This window comes from Rhagoletis pomonella, unplaced genomic scaffold, assembly GCF_013731165.1.
Source record: "Rhagoletis pomonella isolate Grant_MI unplaced genomic scaffold, Rhpom_1.0 Rhpom_scaffold_00008, whole genome shotgun sequence".
Lineage (NCBI taxonomy): Eukaryota > Metazoa > Arthropoda > Insecta > Diptera > Tephritidae > Rhagoletis > Rhagoletis pomonella.
The window spans coordinates 6951034-6968342 of record NW_023458562.1 but is presented as its reverse complement, the minus strand read 5'-3'; the positions used below and the strand labels follow the sequence as shown (position 1 = coordinate 6968342).

Here is a 17309-nt window from a genome sequence, read left to right as displayed (position 1 = left end):
TGAAGAATGTTTCAATTTTGATACCAAGTGTCCAATATTTTGGATAATTTCCTCAGTATCTTCATAACCAACTTCACTGCGCGAACGCTTGCGCTGCACAAAATAGGGATTTATGCATATCGTGCATTCACTGTAGTATTCTATCTGTGCATAGTATTTTGAAACAACTGTAGGAGCACAAGGATCTAGAGCTGTTCTTCTAAATATACTAACTTGAATGATGTCCGGTACTTTTATGCAATTGAGAATTGCTTGTGCACTTATGCATACTTTAGAGTCTTTTGGTTGGTTGCTGCACGCTTCTAGAAACAACCAAAAAGACAGAACGTGGAAGTTCTTTCCACTGTCAACGACGTACTTTAGTAGTTCAAGTATTTGTATTAGAGAAGCATCTGTAACATGTATTTCACGCATTAGACTCAATCCAGAATTCACCAGTCTTTCAAAAGAAAAGTTGTGTTTTGTCCAAATTTTGCAAACTTTGTCTAACAAATCCGACAGCTGTTTTTGTACATCTCTGGAAATATCTGTTTTATATCTCATCACCTCATACATATAAGCAACCTGTGGAAGGAAAACATATATTCATTAGCATTTATAACACAGGCCAACAAAATTTTAACAATGTTATGTTTACTAATATATTACAGCCGAATTGATGCAATATATCTGTCTGTGTGGGAAGATATGAAAGCTTAAACACTGCTTTAATACTCAAAATCAAAAATTCTAACCCTGCCTAAGCCTTTTTAGAGAAAAACATAAATTTTTATTTAAAAAAGGCCATTATTTCGTTTTTTCAACTTTTCTCGAAATATCTACATAAATATAAATAAATAAGCTTTAGAAAATATTGCAAATTCTATTCTGTGGGTGTGTATTGTTGGTTCCAACTTAAAAGATAGGGTAGTTTTGAACCTGAGAAAAAATATTTTTTTTTATCGAAATTTTGTCTATGCTTCTCGCAACGTGCTTAAAAATCCTGTGTCACTATGTTCGTTTACGCTAATCACCGAAACTACCCATATCCGAAACGGGAGTGTTCCAATATTATTCGCAGCTACGCTTCATACATATTTATGTTTATGTTGGGGAGAAATAGATAGAATAGCAACAAAATAATATAGTATGTATGTAGGATCGCAGACACCAATAAAACTATTTAATGTGTTTTAGTTAACAATTTATTAATAATTTTAAAGAGCACTTAGCCTATACCGTCCGAGCATGGTAACCGTCGCGCAACTAGTGTGTAGTTGAAGTTTTGTTCTCGTCGCTGTCTAGTCCCTCGTCTTGTCATCTTACCAGTCCGTACCCCATTCACCACACGCAGGGTTGCAATCGTCCGTCAGCTTATGGTGCGTTCTCACTGTCCTACATTCGGCCAACCTGACTTATCGTTTGGCCTCAAACGATGGCTCCCACCCACTTCTTCATAAATTCACCGGCCGTAGTTGTTCGCTTGGGGCCCTCGCCCTCGCCGATCTTCTGCACTTCGTAACGATCGTGAGGAAGTATTTTGAGAACCTTGTATGGTCCGAAGAATTTAGGGCGAAGTCTTAAGGCACTTCCGAATGGGGTTCGCTTAATGGCTACTAATTCGTTCACCCGGTATTTCGTCACATCCTTTCTTTTGGAATCAAAGCGTTTACGGGTTTCTTTTTGAATTTTTGCGATATTAGTTTGTGCTTCCCGTCGTGTATTTTCTCTTTCTCTGTCCAGTTCGTCGATTGTCTCATTTTCCAGGAACTCATTCAACTCCGGTGTAGTTTTTGTTCTTATTTCGACTCCAGTCAACAGTCTGAAAGGCGAAATTTTTGTGCTCCGGGTGGCATGTTGTTAAGTGCCTGTTATACTTGTTCCAAATATCTGTACCAGCTCGTTGGTGTTTCCGCACATAGCTTAGTTAGCATTGGCGTGATAATTCATTGGATTCGCTCCACTTGGCCGTTACCCCTTGGCACCCCTGTGGCGATTAGTAGGTGCTGAATGGACTCGCTTTCACAATACGTTTTGAATGCGTTTGCAGTGAAAGCCGCACCTCTATCCCAAATTATTTCAGCTTATCGACTACTTCGTCTACTCCCGTACATCGTGTCGCATAAAGCCGCCCGAATTTTGAGAAAGCGTCGATTACTACGAAAATGTAACTATACCGCTTGCTGGTTTTCTCCATCAGCCCTACGTGGTCTACATGGAAAGTTCCGAGCGGTCGGTACTCTTTGTATATAGGTTCCAAGAAACCTTCCACTTTACCGCCCTTCGTTTCCACGATTATGCATTGAATACAGCTTCTAACAATTTTCGCTACCTTGCCCGTTATCTTTGGAATATAAAATATTTTTTCTACTTCCTCCTGTGTTTTTTTCACGCTGATTATGTGCGACTCTAATTATCTCTTCCTCCATCTGAACAGGTACCACCAAAAGTTCCTTAGCGGGATCTTTGTATAGTAAATCGTGCTTTATATAAAAATCTTCGTACCCGTCATTTTCCAATATTGTTACCACGGCCCGTACCTACTGCTACCATATCGATGCTCTATCTCGTATGTGAAGTCTTGCAGGAAAAGAGTCCAGCGTGATACTCGCTCTGGAACGTCTTTTTTCCGCATCGTCATAGTGAACGCGTTACAATCCGTTACAATTTTGAACGGAATACCCAGTAAGTATACGCGCCATTTCTTTAACGCTGAGACGATCTCGAGGACTTCGAGTTCGTACGAGTGGAAACGTTCTTCCACTGGCCTGATTTTCCTGCTCATGTACTGTATAGGGTGAAACTGGCGGTCTTCGCTATCTCTTTGAAAGAGTACAGCCCCGTACCCGTACATAGATGCATCAGTATGCACCAAAGTCATCGCTTTAGGGTTGTACAAGCGTAGTACCGGCGCGCTTGCTGAGCAGCTTTTAGCTGTCGGAAAGCTATTCCCTGCTCTTCCCCGAAAACGGACTTTTCTCCCTGACGCAGAACATCTGACAACGGTTTGGTGACCACAGCATATCCTTCCCTTACGATCTGACGATGCTGGGAAACTTTCCACTGCCAGAGTTTTCGCTTTCGACGGCCTAATCGTTCCAGACTCAACTATATAGCCTAAGAAATCTACCTTCTCCATGAGAAACTGGCATTTCTTCCACTTAATACGCAAATTATAGTCTTGTGCCCTGTCTAAAACAATCTTTAATTTGGCGAGACCTTTATCTTTATCCTTGGAGGGTATAATGAGGTCGTCCATGTATGTCACTAATATACCCTTTTCTAGCAGATCTCTAAATACCGCTAGTATGTATCGCGAGAACACGGCAGGCGAGTTACATTTGCCGAAAGGGACGTAGAGGAACTCGTATTCACCTTGATGGGTTACGAACGAGGTATACCGCCGTGATGCTTCCTCCAGAGGGGCATGGAAAAATCAATTGATCAAGTCCAGAGTTGTGAAAACGCGTGCACCAAGTCATCAATCAAGGGCATGGGAAAATGGTCTTTCATGAATTTCTCATTTAAGCGCCTGCAGTCGCAACATAATCTCTTGCTGCCGTCTTTCTTTGACACGAGAACTATTGGAGAAGCGTACTCTGATAGACTATGTTGGATTATCCCATCCCTCAACCACTCAGCCACTTGTTCCTCTACGATGCACCTAATGGCATATGGCATACGCCTTGGTCCTTGATATAATGGAACATCATCGATCAGAGAAATCCTCATTTTGACGGGAGACTCCCTAACTTTACGCCGGCGGTACTTCTGAATTGAAGTTTTTATTTTCAGCGCTTCTACTCTACTGAGGTGTAATAAGTCAACCTTGACATCATCTTCCTCCGCGGCATTTACACAAATTCCAAAATTCCTTTAGAAGCTCCAACTCAGGTAGTAGTACCTGAACTCTCCGCGATTTCCGATGCTTCTGGTTTACTTTTTTGCCTGAATTCGACATTATCTTCGGTCACAATTAAATCTATCTGCTTGAGCACGCTATTACCAATGATGGCTTCTTATACGATATCGCGTTCCCTAACCACATTAAACACTACGTCCAGTTCTACTCCATGAACCTGTAGCTTTACTTCGAAACTTCCCAACGTACGCAAGACACTATTGGCGATACCTCTTAGCTCATGTCCCTTGTTGGACAGATCAATGTCACCCAGCATCATTATTAGCACGTCGTAGCGTATCAAACACAAGTCGCACAAGTTGCACGTCAAATCCTTAAAGATTACGCAAGACGCCGACCTAATACCCTGTATTGCTTTTAACGCGTTTACCCTTGCGTTTTCTTCTTTCGGCTTGCTTTGTCTTTTTGGACACTCGAAGGCACGATGTCTTGGTTGATTACATTCGCAGCAAGTCGCCCTTTTTTTGGCAATTTCGTGCTAAATGACCACTACCCCTACACTTGAAGCAATGTCGCGACCCGCTTTGTTGAGAGTTTGAAGGATTTTTATCTTTCATTTCGCGGTTATTATGTACTGGCCTTTAACTAAGTTGATGCCCGGAACGTACCTTTTCATAAATTTCGATTTGTTCTTTTAGCTCTGAAATGGTTTTCGCTTAATAAGGGTTGCTTTTATTTGTTCTACTATCCGGAATACCTTCAACGAAGTATTCTATTAAGCTCATTTCATCTAAATCTACTGGTTTGCCAATTCCTGTTAGACTGTACAAAAATTCGCGATAACTTTCATTTGGACGTTTGTGCCGATTTCGAAGCAATCGATGCACGGCAATTGAGGCGGCTGCCGTGCCAAATTCCTGTTTCAGCGATCGCTTTAATGAGCCCCAACTCTCTATACCCCGCTGACTGTGGATACAAATCTTTTCCGCCCCTTCAGCAGTTGCTTGCCATAGATATATTTTTGTAGGTCGTCCCACTGTACGGCCATTGCATGGTCCTCGAATTTTTCGAGCCACTCTTCAATGGATGGGTGGCCAAAACCACAAAAAGTTTTTAGTGGGCGCTCGATGCCACGAAGTGTGAACGACGGACGCGAGCTACCCCCATTTGGCGATACATAGCTTTGAACCGAATCGCTATCCTGAGCAGTGCTATCATCATCACCCACAGTCAAGCCGAAATGCTCGCACTGTCGGTCTTGTAACGTCGCCTTCCGTCCAGTCGTTGACAAACTTAGGTCACTTAACTTTTCTTTTAACTCGTCAACAGTCAGTGGAAAAATATGTTTGCGGTCTATGTCGATTAATATATGTAGTTAAATTAAATTTAAAAGCGATAAAAGTACAGGATTTTTGAAATATGAAATTTATAGACGAATTGCTTTAATTCAAGGTACGTATTACATTTAAAACACTATTACTTTCAATTAATTATGAGTAACGTACAAATTATGTGCTTAAGCAATATACTCTGTTCTTGTGTACAAACGATTATTTCCCTCACTTTTGTTTACTTCCTTATTTTTCCGATACACCTCTTTACATATTATCGATGCGAGTCTTTTCATACTATCGATAATTTTTATTTATGTCAGTGTTTTTTTTTAATCAAGGGATGCTCTTTTCATGACATAATACCGAAGTACTGCACATTAAAACTGGTATATCTCGAGAAAGAAAAATCGAATCGCAACAAACGAAAATGATGCCCTAATTAGAAATGAGCAAAAAATTTGATGTTTTCATTATATAACCTCAAATATCGCTAAAAACCGTGTTTTGGCACTTTGGGGTTAGGATATCTCAAAATTCTAGTGCTAGAGCAATTGTGAGGCCAGATTTGGATTCAGCACCAAGAAACGATGTGTTTTACTCAGGTGGTAAAAAAAAACTTTGTACAAACCCTGTAGGGAAACGAACTAGTGCGGAACTGGTTCGGTTTTAGTGCGTTTGGAACCATGACTAGTACGCATTAATTCTCTTTTGTCAATTATCCCCCGTTGCATCCCTTTGACTCTAGTTCCGAACCAGTTCTAAATTAGACAGATAAGATCTAGTTAGTTTTGCATCCCTTTTTCTATAGTTCCGAACCAGTTCCAAATTCGACAGATGAGATCTAGTTCGTTCTGCATCCCCTTTTCTTTAGTTCCAAACCAGTTTCTAATTCGACAGATGAGATCTAGTTCGATCTGCATCCATTTTTTATAGTTTCCAACCTGTTATAAATTCGTCACCTTAGATCTACATTTCTAATCAGGCTTGTCGAAACATTTCCCTTCTATATTAAATACGATCGGTTGAAGGAAGGACAATACAATCACAAATGTTTAAACGCATTTATTAAAAACGCATTTATTAAAACGGGTTGGATCGGGATAAACTCTGTTTGCAAGTGTGTCCGATCGACTCATTTCTTGTGTTGGATATAAACACTTGCATTTCAAGCGAGCTACGCGGACACGAGTTAATTCGATACCGCGTTTGATGCCATATAAACAAGGTAAATAATTTGCAATGCTTTTCACTTTTGCAATTAGTTTCGGGCACTATTACACAGTCATGACTTGTGCCACTCTGCCATAGTACGGTTGTTGCTCCCTTTCATACCACAGTAATTTTGTATACAACTCTGAATCAACAAAATTCATGCTCCTCGTTAACAACCCTGATCAGATTTTACCCTTGAGGAGTAATGATAAATTCACAAAATTTACGTTTTTCATAAAAATATAATCTTACAATGGACTTTTTTTATTTTAAACTTACATTTAAGAAAACTCCATTCAATGCTATAATTACGATTTGAGCTTTCCAGTTTATAAAACACAAGCGTTAATTATGTACTTAACCCTAGAATACTAACGTTCGCCTGTGAGGCGGAACGAATTCGGTTTCGGCGCGATATTTCGGGAACGCTTTTAATGATCAAAGTATACGTTCGCGCCAACTCAGCTTAGCGCTGTACGAGGCTGTTAGCAAACGCACATTGTACAGTGGCCTTGCGCGGCTGAGTTCCACGCCCTCTTGACGCCTGACAGGCGAACGTTAGTAGTAAAGGTAATTTTGTTTGCTGTACTTATTTCAGTTTTTAACATGTTTGTTGGCTATTTTCTGTTTTGAACTTAATTTTTTTTTTTTTTTACATTTCGAGAGGGGTTCCTATGAAGAACAAGTTCTAAAATGGTTGGAAGAAATATCGTTGAATGGAACCGATAGTGAGAACAATTTGGGAGAAGATTTCAGTGAATGCGCCTTATGAATAAAAACTAAGCAGTTGCTTTTTCTTAAGATTTCAAACCTTTTGCTTGATTTATTCGAATAACTTTCGTAAAGGATCTGAAATTTTAAGAAAAAAGCATTGCTAGTTTTTATTCATAAGGCCCAATGTGATACAAAAAAGTCGATTTCATTTTTAAGTACAGGTCACAATAGAAAAAATAAACAACGAATTCCTTTTAAGTGTGAAAGTAAATACGAATACCTTTAAGATAATTTATGGATTGTTTGAGTGCGTTCACTTTTAAATGGTTTTTTGTTTTTAATTTTTTAAAATTACCCCTTTCAAAAAGATTATAAAATATGTGTTATATTCAATACGAATTATTTTTGTTAATATTAAAAAAAATATTAAATTATTTTATTTTTTTACTTTAAAAACATATGAAATATGTTTAAGCCTATTTTTTAAACAAATTTAAGGTTTTAGAAAGACAGAATTTGTACTTTTTTCAAAGTTGCCTCACAGGCGAACGTTAGTATTAAAGGAATAAAAAATAAGGTTAGTATTCTAGGGATAACTATTGATATTATTTTTCATTAAGCATGAATATCAGCATACATTAAAGATGAATATTATACTTAACCTACATTTTGTTCATAAATAACACATAATTATGTATATTTTATGCTCGAAATGAACTTTTTCTAATCATGAGGCGAAATTCCCCACAGTAAGTGTTGCCGTGCGCGCAAAACGAAAGCGCACCACACAACCCAAAAGTACTCCTCTGAGACCAAATGGTGAAAATCTGCGAAAAGGTTTATTACTGTATATACTGTGGTCTTGTCGTCTTACCAGTCCGTTCCCCTTTCACCACACGCAGGGTTGCAATCGTTCGTCAGATTATAGTGCGTTCTCACTGTCCTACGTGTATACATATAAACATGCGCACATCAACAGCAACAAAAATCTTACCATTTGGACACCATCCAAAGTTATCCATTCCCCTGGCTGATGTTTGAACCGTAACCAAAAATGGTTTTTTTTTTCAAACGTAGTGAACAATAGTAACAATCTTTTTAACCGACTTCCAAAAAAGGAGGAGGTTATCAGTTCGTCGGAATATATTTTTTTTTATGTATGTTATATGGTAGACAGACGGAGAAAATTAATTTGAATTAATAAGCATAAATACAAATTAAAATTTTACCCTTACAGAGCTCTATATTTTTTTACGTTACTTTCAGTTAATTGTTGTTGTATTTTTAACAAAATTCATCTCTAAAAATTAAAATTAACTAATAGTAAAATAAGAAATGTGATATAAAATAAAGCAAATGAAACTAAAATAAAGTAAAATTAAATATATAAATAAAATAAAATTAAAAAATAATAAAAACAAAAAATTTGTCGCAATCGCTCCAACCGAGTATCGAACCTGGCAGCTCGCAACTCTCACCACTCGGCTACCGCGTACGCGAAACTCGACTGCTTCGTTTGCTTACTTGTACAAAAGACAACAACTGGCCGTTTTTAGCAGTGTTGTACATCGAAAATTCCCCGGATCCGAGTTAATTCCCAAAAATTTCGTGCATTTGTTCGGCTGCTTATGCTCATTTCAAAGAGGAAAATGCATGAGTTAAAGCAAATTAAGGCTGGTTATGCAAATAATCGAGCCCGTTTGTCTACCGTATTACAGCATAACTTTGGACCGCGTCAACCGATTTCGATAGTTCTTTTTGCATCGGAAAGTTAGTGTCTCAGAGGTGGTCCCGTACTAATCTGGTTAAGATCCGATCAGTTGATCATGATATATATATATATACATATATATATATTTTATATGAGAGTTGAAGTTGGTTTTATTTTCCTAAAAATTACTTGTGTAAATTTCGATATCAAATGAATCGTAAAAATGATTTATACGATGCATTTAACCTGCCTATGTATCTGTGTGTAGCAGAACAACGTCTGCCCGAGCCTACTAGTATAATAAAATCGCTGTTTTTAAGTATTAATGAGATTTTTGGGACTGCTTCATTTGAACTAATACGTCAATGTCAAAATTGATTGAAGATATGTTTGATCTTATGGTTTTCTTATCTTTACTGATAGTTTATTCAATTGTATCTGATAGTTTATGAACCGATGCCATTGACCACTAAAATGTTGTGTTTGTCGTTACCCTGCAGGGAAACTTCGGACTAGTGAATCCAATTTCTAGTTCCGTACTAGGTCTTTATCGCCAAAAAGGAACTAGTCCGATAGGAACTAGATCCCCACCAGGCCAAAATCGGCGAAAAGTGGTACTTTTGAAAAACTAATATTTCATCTAATTTCTATATCTAAAGTGACGAATTTAGAACTGGTTCGGAATTATAGAAAAAGGGATGCAGAACGAATTTAGAACTAGTTCGGAACTATCGAAAAAGGGATGCAGCGGGGGGGTTGTTTACTTTACATAGATATGCGTTCGGTGGCTTTTTCGTTCAAATCCGCTTCTATTCTGTGCTTCGCAGATGCTTTTTCATAGCTTGGTAATACAAAACTAAAATGTGTGTTAACAACACACATCTTGGGACCGTCTGGAATCTAAGAAATAACAGCGAGTACCTCTGCAAACTCAGCTACAGCTAAAGGTATGTAAACATACATTTCTTACAATCATTCAAACAAATTTAATTTCAAATTGAAAACACATTTCTTCCAAAATATTGAAAAAACATGATATTTTTTTCTTTCGTCTGTCGATTTCAGAACTGGAACTAAAAGTCCTTTGATAATAATGCTCATTGAGATAAATATTTTTAAGTCTTCAAAGACTTTTATTTTGAGACTTATATCATAAAAGTCGTTTCGAAATAATTATGAGAGCGAAACAATTTTTTAAGTCTTAAAGAACGAGACTTGTTCAGGACCATTTCGGGATTAGTTGGACACCAGCTCGGGGCTAGTGGGTGACCAGTTCGGGACATTTTGGAGAGTAGTTTGGGCCCAGTTCGGGACTATACATATGTGTAATATAGTTCCAATCTAGTCCCCAACTGGACTTAAACTACTCCCCATCTAGTTCCAAACTGCTTTCCAACTGGTCCCCAACTAGACCCGAACTGGGCCCCAACTAGTCTCGAAACGGTCCCGAACAAATCCCGAAATTTTCCTGAACAAGCCCCGTCTTTTAAGACTTAAACTATTTTTTCGCACTCATAATTATTATGAAAAGACTTTTATAATAAAGTTCCAAAATAAAAGTCTTTAAAGACTTAAAAATATTTTTTCAATGATAATTATTATGACAAGACTTGTATAATATAAGTCTCAAAATAAAAGTCTTGGAAGACTTAAAAATATTTATCTCGCTGATAATTATGAAAAGACTTTTATTATATGAGTCTTACCAGTTCATGTTCGTGAAAGGTATAAAAGCAAACGCCGTAACTGGCAAAAAAATTATATTAGACGTAGTTCTCTCTACTTCATATAACATTTCTTTAAATATATAAGAAGATAAGGTAGACTAAAGCAGCGCCCAAAACCTTTTACTGGATACGCCCCTGAACTACACAAATCAGTTTGGTTGGAAATTGTTGGTTTGATTTTGTTTATACTACTCTTTTTGAGGTGTCAAAATATCCCGTGAAAACAATGTGCTTAATTTCACGGCTTTGAACAGAGTACTATAGAGTTAACAAAACCATTTTCTTTCGTGCCTAATGTTTGCGAAATCATTTTTTTTTTAATTTTGGACAAAATTTGAGCTTTTTCTTTTAAAAGATCCAAAAAACTAAAAAAAAAAATCGTTTTTTATACAAAGATATCGAAAACTAGAGCGAATTGAATAATTTAAAAGGCAGATTCTCAATCCACGGAAATAATCCTATGGAAAACTGTACCACACATGTTTTTTAGCCAGTGTAATTTACGAATAAGTTTTTACTAGCCGCTTTCGATTCGCCAATTTTCTGTTCTCATTAATTTCATTAGTTTCGCCACTCGCTAAGAGTTGGCGTATCGAATGTGGCAATTATTACTACTTCTTCAGATCATTTTAATCCATAACGTGCAATCTGTAGCTCGTTTCTGTAACTCTTCTCTACCGATTATTTCTCTCTCTACTGGTAGAGAATATGCCGTGCGACAAAAACAAAAAAAAAAAAATCAAAACACACGAAAGAATCGATATACTCACGAAACTATGGGCCAAATATAGTAAAACTGCGTTTTTAATTTTTCACTCTGATGCACAGTGCTTCCCTTCCATATAAAATGTGGGCAAAAATTGAACTATGAACGGATTTTAATTGAAATTCGCTTCTTAGTAAAATTGAGGCCGCTGAATTCAAAAATGCAATTGGTTTTTGGTTAACTTTCATACTTTCACTGTAAATGCAGTTTGAAGTTGATAATTTGGGTTCTTGTGGCTTTTACATAGGTTTGTACATATAGTTCGTTCTATTTTCAAAAGTGAGGTGCCAAATGACAATTAAGGGAACAAGGTAACTGAAATATGTATATCAATATGAGTACAAGACAAATGAAAAAATTTGACATATTTAGCAAGAAATAAGTGGAGAGTAAAAACATTCCTGAGTTAATTTAAGAGTCCAGTAATTTAAAAGGAATGTAATCAGAACAAATTACTGATTGACAATGTATGTATTTGTAATAAAACACCAAATACGATGGCGAATCCTATGGTTTGAGGTTTATTCGACTAATAAATTCGACTTTACAAACAGGTGGCAACCCTATTCGTAATATTTTTAGGCTAAAACCTTCTTAAACCTCTTTCGTCTGACTCCCGTATGGTGACTATCTATTTCAATTACCTAATTCCTTTAATTAAAGTGGAATTTTATTTTCTAAACAGGTGGCAACTCTCTACATGTTGTTAATACACATTTCGATTGATACCCATCTCTTAATAACTCATTTAACTTATGAAAAAATCTGAATCTAATTTTTTAGCAATCTAATTTTTTAACAGTTGGCAACTCTTTAAAAAAAATAAAACTTTTAAATATTGTCCACAGGTTAAGCTTTTTAATCTGACACTTCATTTTTGAAAATGGAACGAATCGTGTAGATCTCAAGGCACGGACAAAAAATGAAAAAATTATTTCATGCTTTAGTGAAAAACGCAATACTTCAGAAAGTGCAAAAAATGGGCAGGTTTTTAATTCTTCTTTTGAAAGCTAAAAGCCCGTGCTATTTAATAAAATAATAAAAAATAAACTATTTTTACATATATTTTTTATTCATTCCATTAAATTTTAGCTTTTTTTGAAATTTTGTTTAAAAAAAAATATTTTTTTGGAACACCGCAGGGACACCCTGTGTTTAATTTTATTCCAAAATTTTAATTCCAGTAATTCTCTACTATCTATATGGAAACAAGAAAGGTCAAATCAAGATTTTATTTCAAAGAAAATATTTTTGACATTTTTTCCTGTGAAGAGCTTCCGCCTGGGTATGGCTTAATAAAATTCCTAGTATAAAATCTGTCGACTTTAGTGGCTTCCTGGCGGTATATAGTTAATTTTTTAGGGAAATTACTGTTTAATTCTTTTTAGTGGATAAATTGTCTTTACAAAAATACCAGACAAGTTCACATTGCAGATAACGAATTTTTCGATTTATGCCCACTTAGGCGGCACTGTGTGATGACAGGATCTTTTTTCAATGGACTTTGAAATTTTAAAGATAGGATTAATTCAAAAAAATTATTTAAAAAATCAGTGCAACTGGGTGTGACGTCACATTATTTTGGGAATGAGAGTGAAAAGAATAATTTGGAAGAAGAAGAGGAAGAAGCGAACAAGTGGTGCGAAATAGTGATGTAAAACTAGGTTGAATTGTACCTACTCTTCAGCTTCCTAAATTTGAACGTACATTCGGTACAAGCACATTATTTTAGGTACATTTGGAACGTAGTAAAATATTGTTTCATGTATGTACCAAAATTGTTATGGTACAAAAGGAAGATGTAGTCCACCAACTACCGAAAACGTATGCACATATAAATACATGTTTACTGTTTAGGTACATGTATCTACTTTTAGGTACAATATAAAAATTTAGTATTCATCACTAGTGCGAAAAAATAATAATGTGACGTCAGCGAAAGGATGCTGTCAAATCGAGAAAGAGGGGACTAGCGGTCCGCGGAAGGCGCCACCTTGGTTTCGCTGCATCGGGGGTACCACATGAGAGAAAATTCTGTAGAATTTAAAAATTATAAAGTTTTTTGGTTTACAAGGACGAATAGGCATTGAAAATGCGCTTATAATAAATTTTATCTTTTTAAGTTGATGAAGTTTGCAGGACGAAATTCGATGATGAGGTCATGCATACATTAGTCCTCACATAATAATAAAAAAATAAAAATATTGCAAATTTTCAAGGATATTTAAGCGCAAAATTTGTAAAGGACATTTTCCATGCCCATTCGTCCTTATGCAGGAAAAAATTTACCCTGGTATAATTCTACAGAATTTTTTCTTTTTATGATACCCTTAATGTTATCCTACATTGCACTATGGGAAATTTGAGCCTATTTTGTGGCCAAAAGTCAATTTCTTGACTTGCTTGAAATTAATTTTTTTTGTCTTATCTTACAGAGAAAACTTCAGAGTAAAAAACTGTATACTCTGTTTTTCGATAAGTTGACTTACCATTGATTTGGTAACCCTCAAACAGATAGTTTCGAAATTTTCTGTAAACGAAAAATGTGTAACTTGATTTTGTGCCACTTTCAAATGCGTGTATCTCGTAATCTATTTGCCGATTTTCAAAAGTGAAAAATGGAAAGAAAGAGTGACGGTTAGCAGAATATTTACCAATTAAAACTTGTATTATAGTTTAAAGGTTGTGCCAAAGAAACGTCCGCATTTAAGTGAAATTAAAATTAATTAATTAATTAATTAAGTAAAATTGTACAATTAAAAAAAAAAGTTTATTTAGTGTTTCAAAAAAATGTTTAAAAACGTTTAAAAAACTCATCATAAATCGGTAGATCTCTTATTTCCCCATAATCTTATACTGCGATTTTGTGCGATATTAAAGAAATTCTAATTTTTCTTTGGTAACTTGGTACAAAATCATTAGTTTTATTAAATAATTCACGGTGTTATAATGTAAAAGTTGGAAAAAAAAACCCGTCAGATATCAAAGAGAAAGTTTTAAACTTAAGGTCAGTGGAGGATTCGAGTCGATATTTAAAATGGAATGTACGAGGCATCTGTTTTTGCATGGCAAGGCCACTACTTCTTGTCCTACTACTGAGCCAAGTTTTAAATTGATATCTCAACTGTTAGAATTTTGGCCACAAAATAGGGCCAAATTTCTCATAGTGCATTGTACCGAATTTTTTAAATAATTTTTTAAAATAATCATATTTTTAAATTTTAAAGTTCTTTTGAGGAAAATTCTGACGTCAGAGAGAAAAACTAAGTAGGCAGTTTCACTATAATTTACCCTTAGTTTTGCGAATATATTTATTTTTGTGTGTAAAATTTACTGTCGCACGGTGATGTATGTACGTCAGTCTCTACTACTCATTAGCAGTAAAGAACATTGGATTCGCCTTGGTAGAGAATTGTTACAGAAACGAGCTAAACTTGAAACACATTGAAAACGACGGGGTTTTTATCTTTATTATCTAAACGCCTTGTCGATGGCAACATGAATTTTTCGGTAGAGTGCAATATGGCCCGCGGAAATAACGCCCATGGGCTCTATTTCCCCAAAAAAAGAGAAATAAAGCCCATGGGCGTTATTTCCATTTCGAAGGGGAAATAGCGCCCACCAATAAAAGGAAATAACTCCCGCTTGATTTATTTCATAAAAAAGGAAATAAAGCCCGTGAGTAGTATTTTCTCTGGATTTATTTTACTGAAACATTCCAATTATGTATGCAGGCATACATTTGCATAAAATGGAATGTATTTGAAACGAATTGCTCTGTATTTTTGTCATACAGTGTAGTTCTGCGTAAAATTCCCTTCTGCAGTATACGAATAAAATCGAACGGTATTTTTGCCAATAACTGATTAGCGAATTATTTTAAATTAAAGGCAAATTGTTACTGTTTTTTTAGCCTTCAATGCGATTCGCATATTTGTTCTCAGCGTCTTAGGTTTCTCAGTGGTTTACTTCAGCCGTGGTCGAGTAGTTTGTGTGACATCAAGGCACACACCGCCAATCGAAGGAGAAGCTCGGCCAATCATTTTAAACTTTGAACAGATGGTTTGCAGAGCACAGTAGGCGTACTAATCTAAATGGTAATACAAGCTTTAACTTTTTACTTTTTTATGTTCCTTTTTTGTTGAAACTTTGAATTATTTTATTTTCATACACATGTACATACATACATACATATGCCGATGTGGTAAAAAAAAGTCCAATCCAGGACCCGCTGCGCTAATCTGTGGAGCATTCGAGTCTTCAAATGATGAGTTCCCCTTATCCTTTCTTAGTTTAATATTCAATTAAAAATGTATTAAATTTTTTTCAGAAAAGTTCATCAATGAGAATGGCGGCGATGAAGCGGAATATATAGCTGCATCAATGTCGCTTTTCCGATTTGCCAATAACCGCAAGTAATTGAAAGCACGCAACAAGATGTAATAATTAACTTTTTTTATGCTTGATTTGTATGTGTTATTGTGAATTTGTATGCTAAAATGTCTATTCCCTATTTATATTTTCGCGACTGTAGATAAGTCCGCCGAAAATTCGCATTTCGTTTAGTTTCTAGATGTTAAGCAATCTATGTATGAGTTTTTAATGAAATATCTTTAAATAAAGGGTTATAAAAATGTTTATAAAAAGCTTTCTTTTGAAAATTTTTAGTAAGTTTATATTGATACGCTTATAAAAAACTTTTTTTGAACCTTTATTATAAGTTTACACTTTTACGCTTATACAAAGCTTTCTTTTGAACATTTATTACAAGTTTATATTTCTACGCTTATAACCAATGTTCCTTTTCGATTATATTACGCTTACTTTCAAGCGTTTTATAAACAAAAAATCAACGTTTTGTAAGTTTATAATTGAAAACTTAAAAAAAACTTTCTTTAAGTTTATTTTGCTTGTTGGGTAGCGACATGTGTCACATCATGCAAGTGCCAGTTCATATTATGTCGCTCATACATGTTTCACAGTAACATATGAAGACACTGTCGAATAATTGAAATCAAATCATGCATCAAATCTATGCATGTCAACACAAGCAACACATGCGACACATGCGACATAGTCTGCATTATTAATTACATTTTATATACGGGAAGAGATTTTGTAAAATGCATTAAAGAATTGTCTAATTAAAAACCTGTATATATTTTCATCTAAGGCAGGATCAAACAGTATTAAAAATATGCTACAGAAGCACAACAGCTTAGCTAAGTAGCAACGACATGCTAAAACAGTATGTTTGAGATGGAATGACATGGCATAACACCTTGACTTGACATGACTTAGCAATGCATGAAATTTTGAATTTTGCAGTTCTTTAATATGTATTAAATATATGCACTGACATTTGTTAATTTCAATTTTTTCGTATAATAAAGGAAAACAAATATTTAGTTAAATGTTATCATATTAGCTAATTCTTATTTAGAACAGGGGGTTCTGGATGTACATATTCTAAAATGGAGACAAGAGCCACAATAAAGATGAAGATGAAGCTCACGAGCGTTATTGACAAATCGAAAGGGAAATAATGCGCACCGGCAAAAGGCAATAAAGCCCAAGGGCTTAATTTCTTTTTCGAAAAGGCAATAACGCCCGCGGGCTTTGTTTCTTTTATTTTAGGAAATAAAGGCCATGGGCGTTATTTCCGCGGGGCTTATTGCACTCCACCGAACTTTTCAAACGGGACATCATGAATTTGTATGAATTTCATATCAAAGAAGTGGAAGAACCCTATCTGTCACTCGAAAATTAAAACTATATCTAATCTGGCAACAACCGCAGTAGCAGTATATCTCTGTCGCTGCCAAAATAATTATCTATGTAAGAGCACGTCTTAAAATAGTTGCCGTTTTCAACGTGTTTCAAGCGATAGGCAGACCTGTAAAAATCAAGCAAAAGTACCTTGGTAACATCCAAAAGTGCGAATACAGTAGTTATAAATATGTAAAGTATTGCGGTTCACAACTGTTTTCGTTGAGTAGAGCTG

At 35.6% G+C, this 17309-nt stretch overlaps 1 protein-coding gene across 2 annotated transcripts in view; it reads right to left on the bottom strand.

The window, feature by feature from the left end:
• LOC118744132 overlaps window positions 1-17309 on the bottom strand; it is a gene marked incomplete at its 3' end in the record, with an annotated part of 159471 nt that continues 142162 nt past the window's right edge. For both annotated transcript variants that reach the window (XM_036476882.1, XM_036476883.1), the window contains 1 exon segment: window positions 1-564. In XM_036476882.1, the coding sequence (XP_036332775.1) occupies window positions 1-564 (564 nt within the window).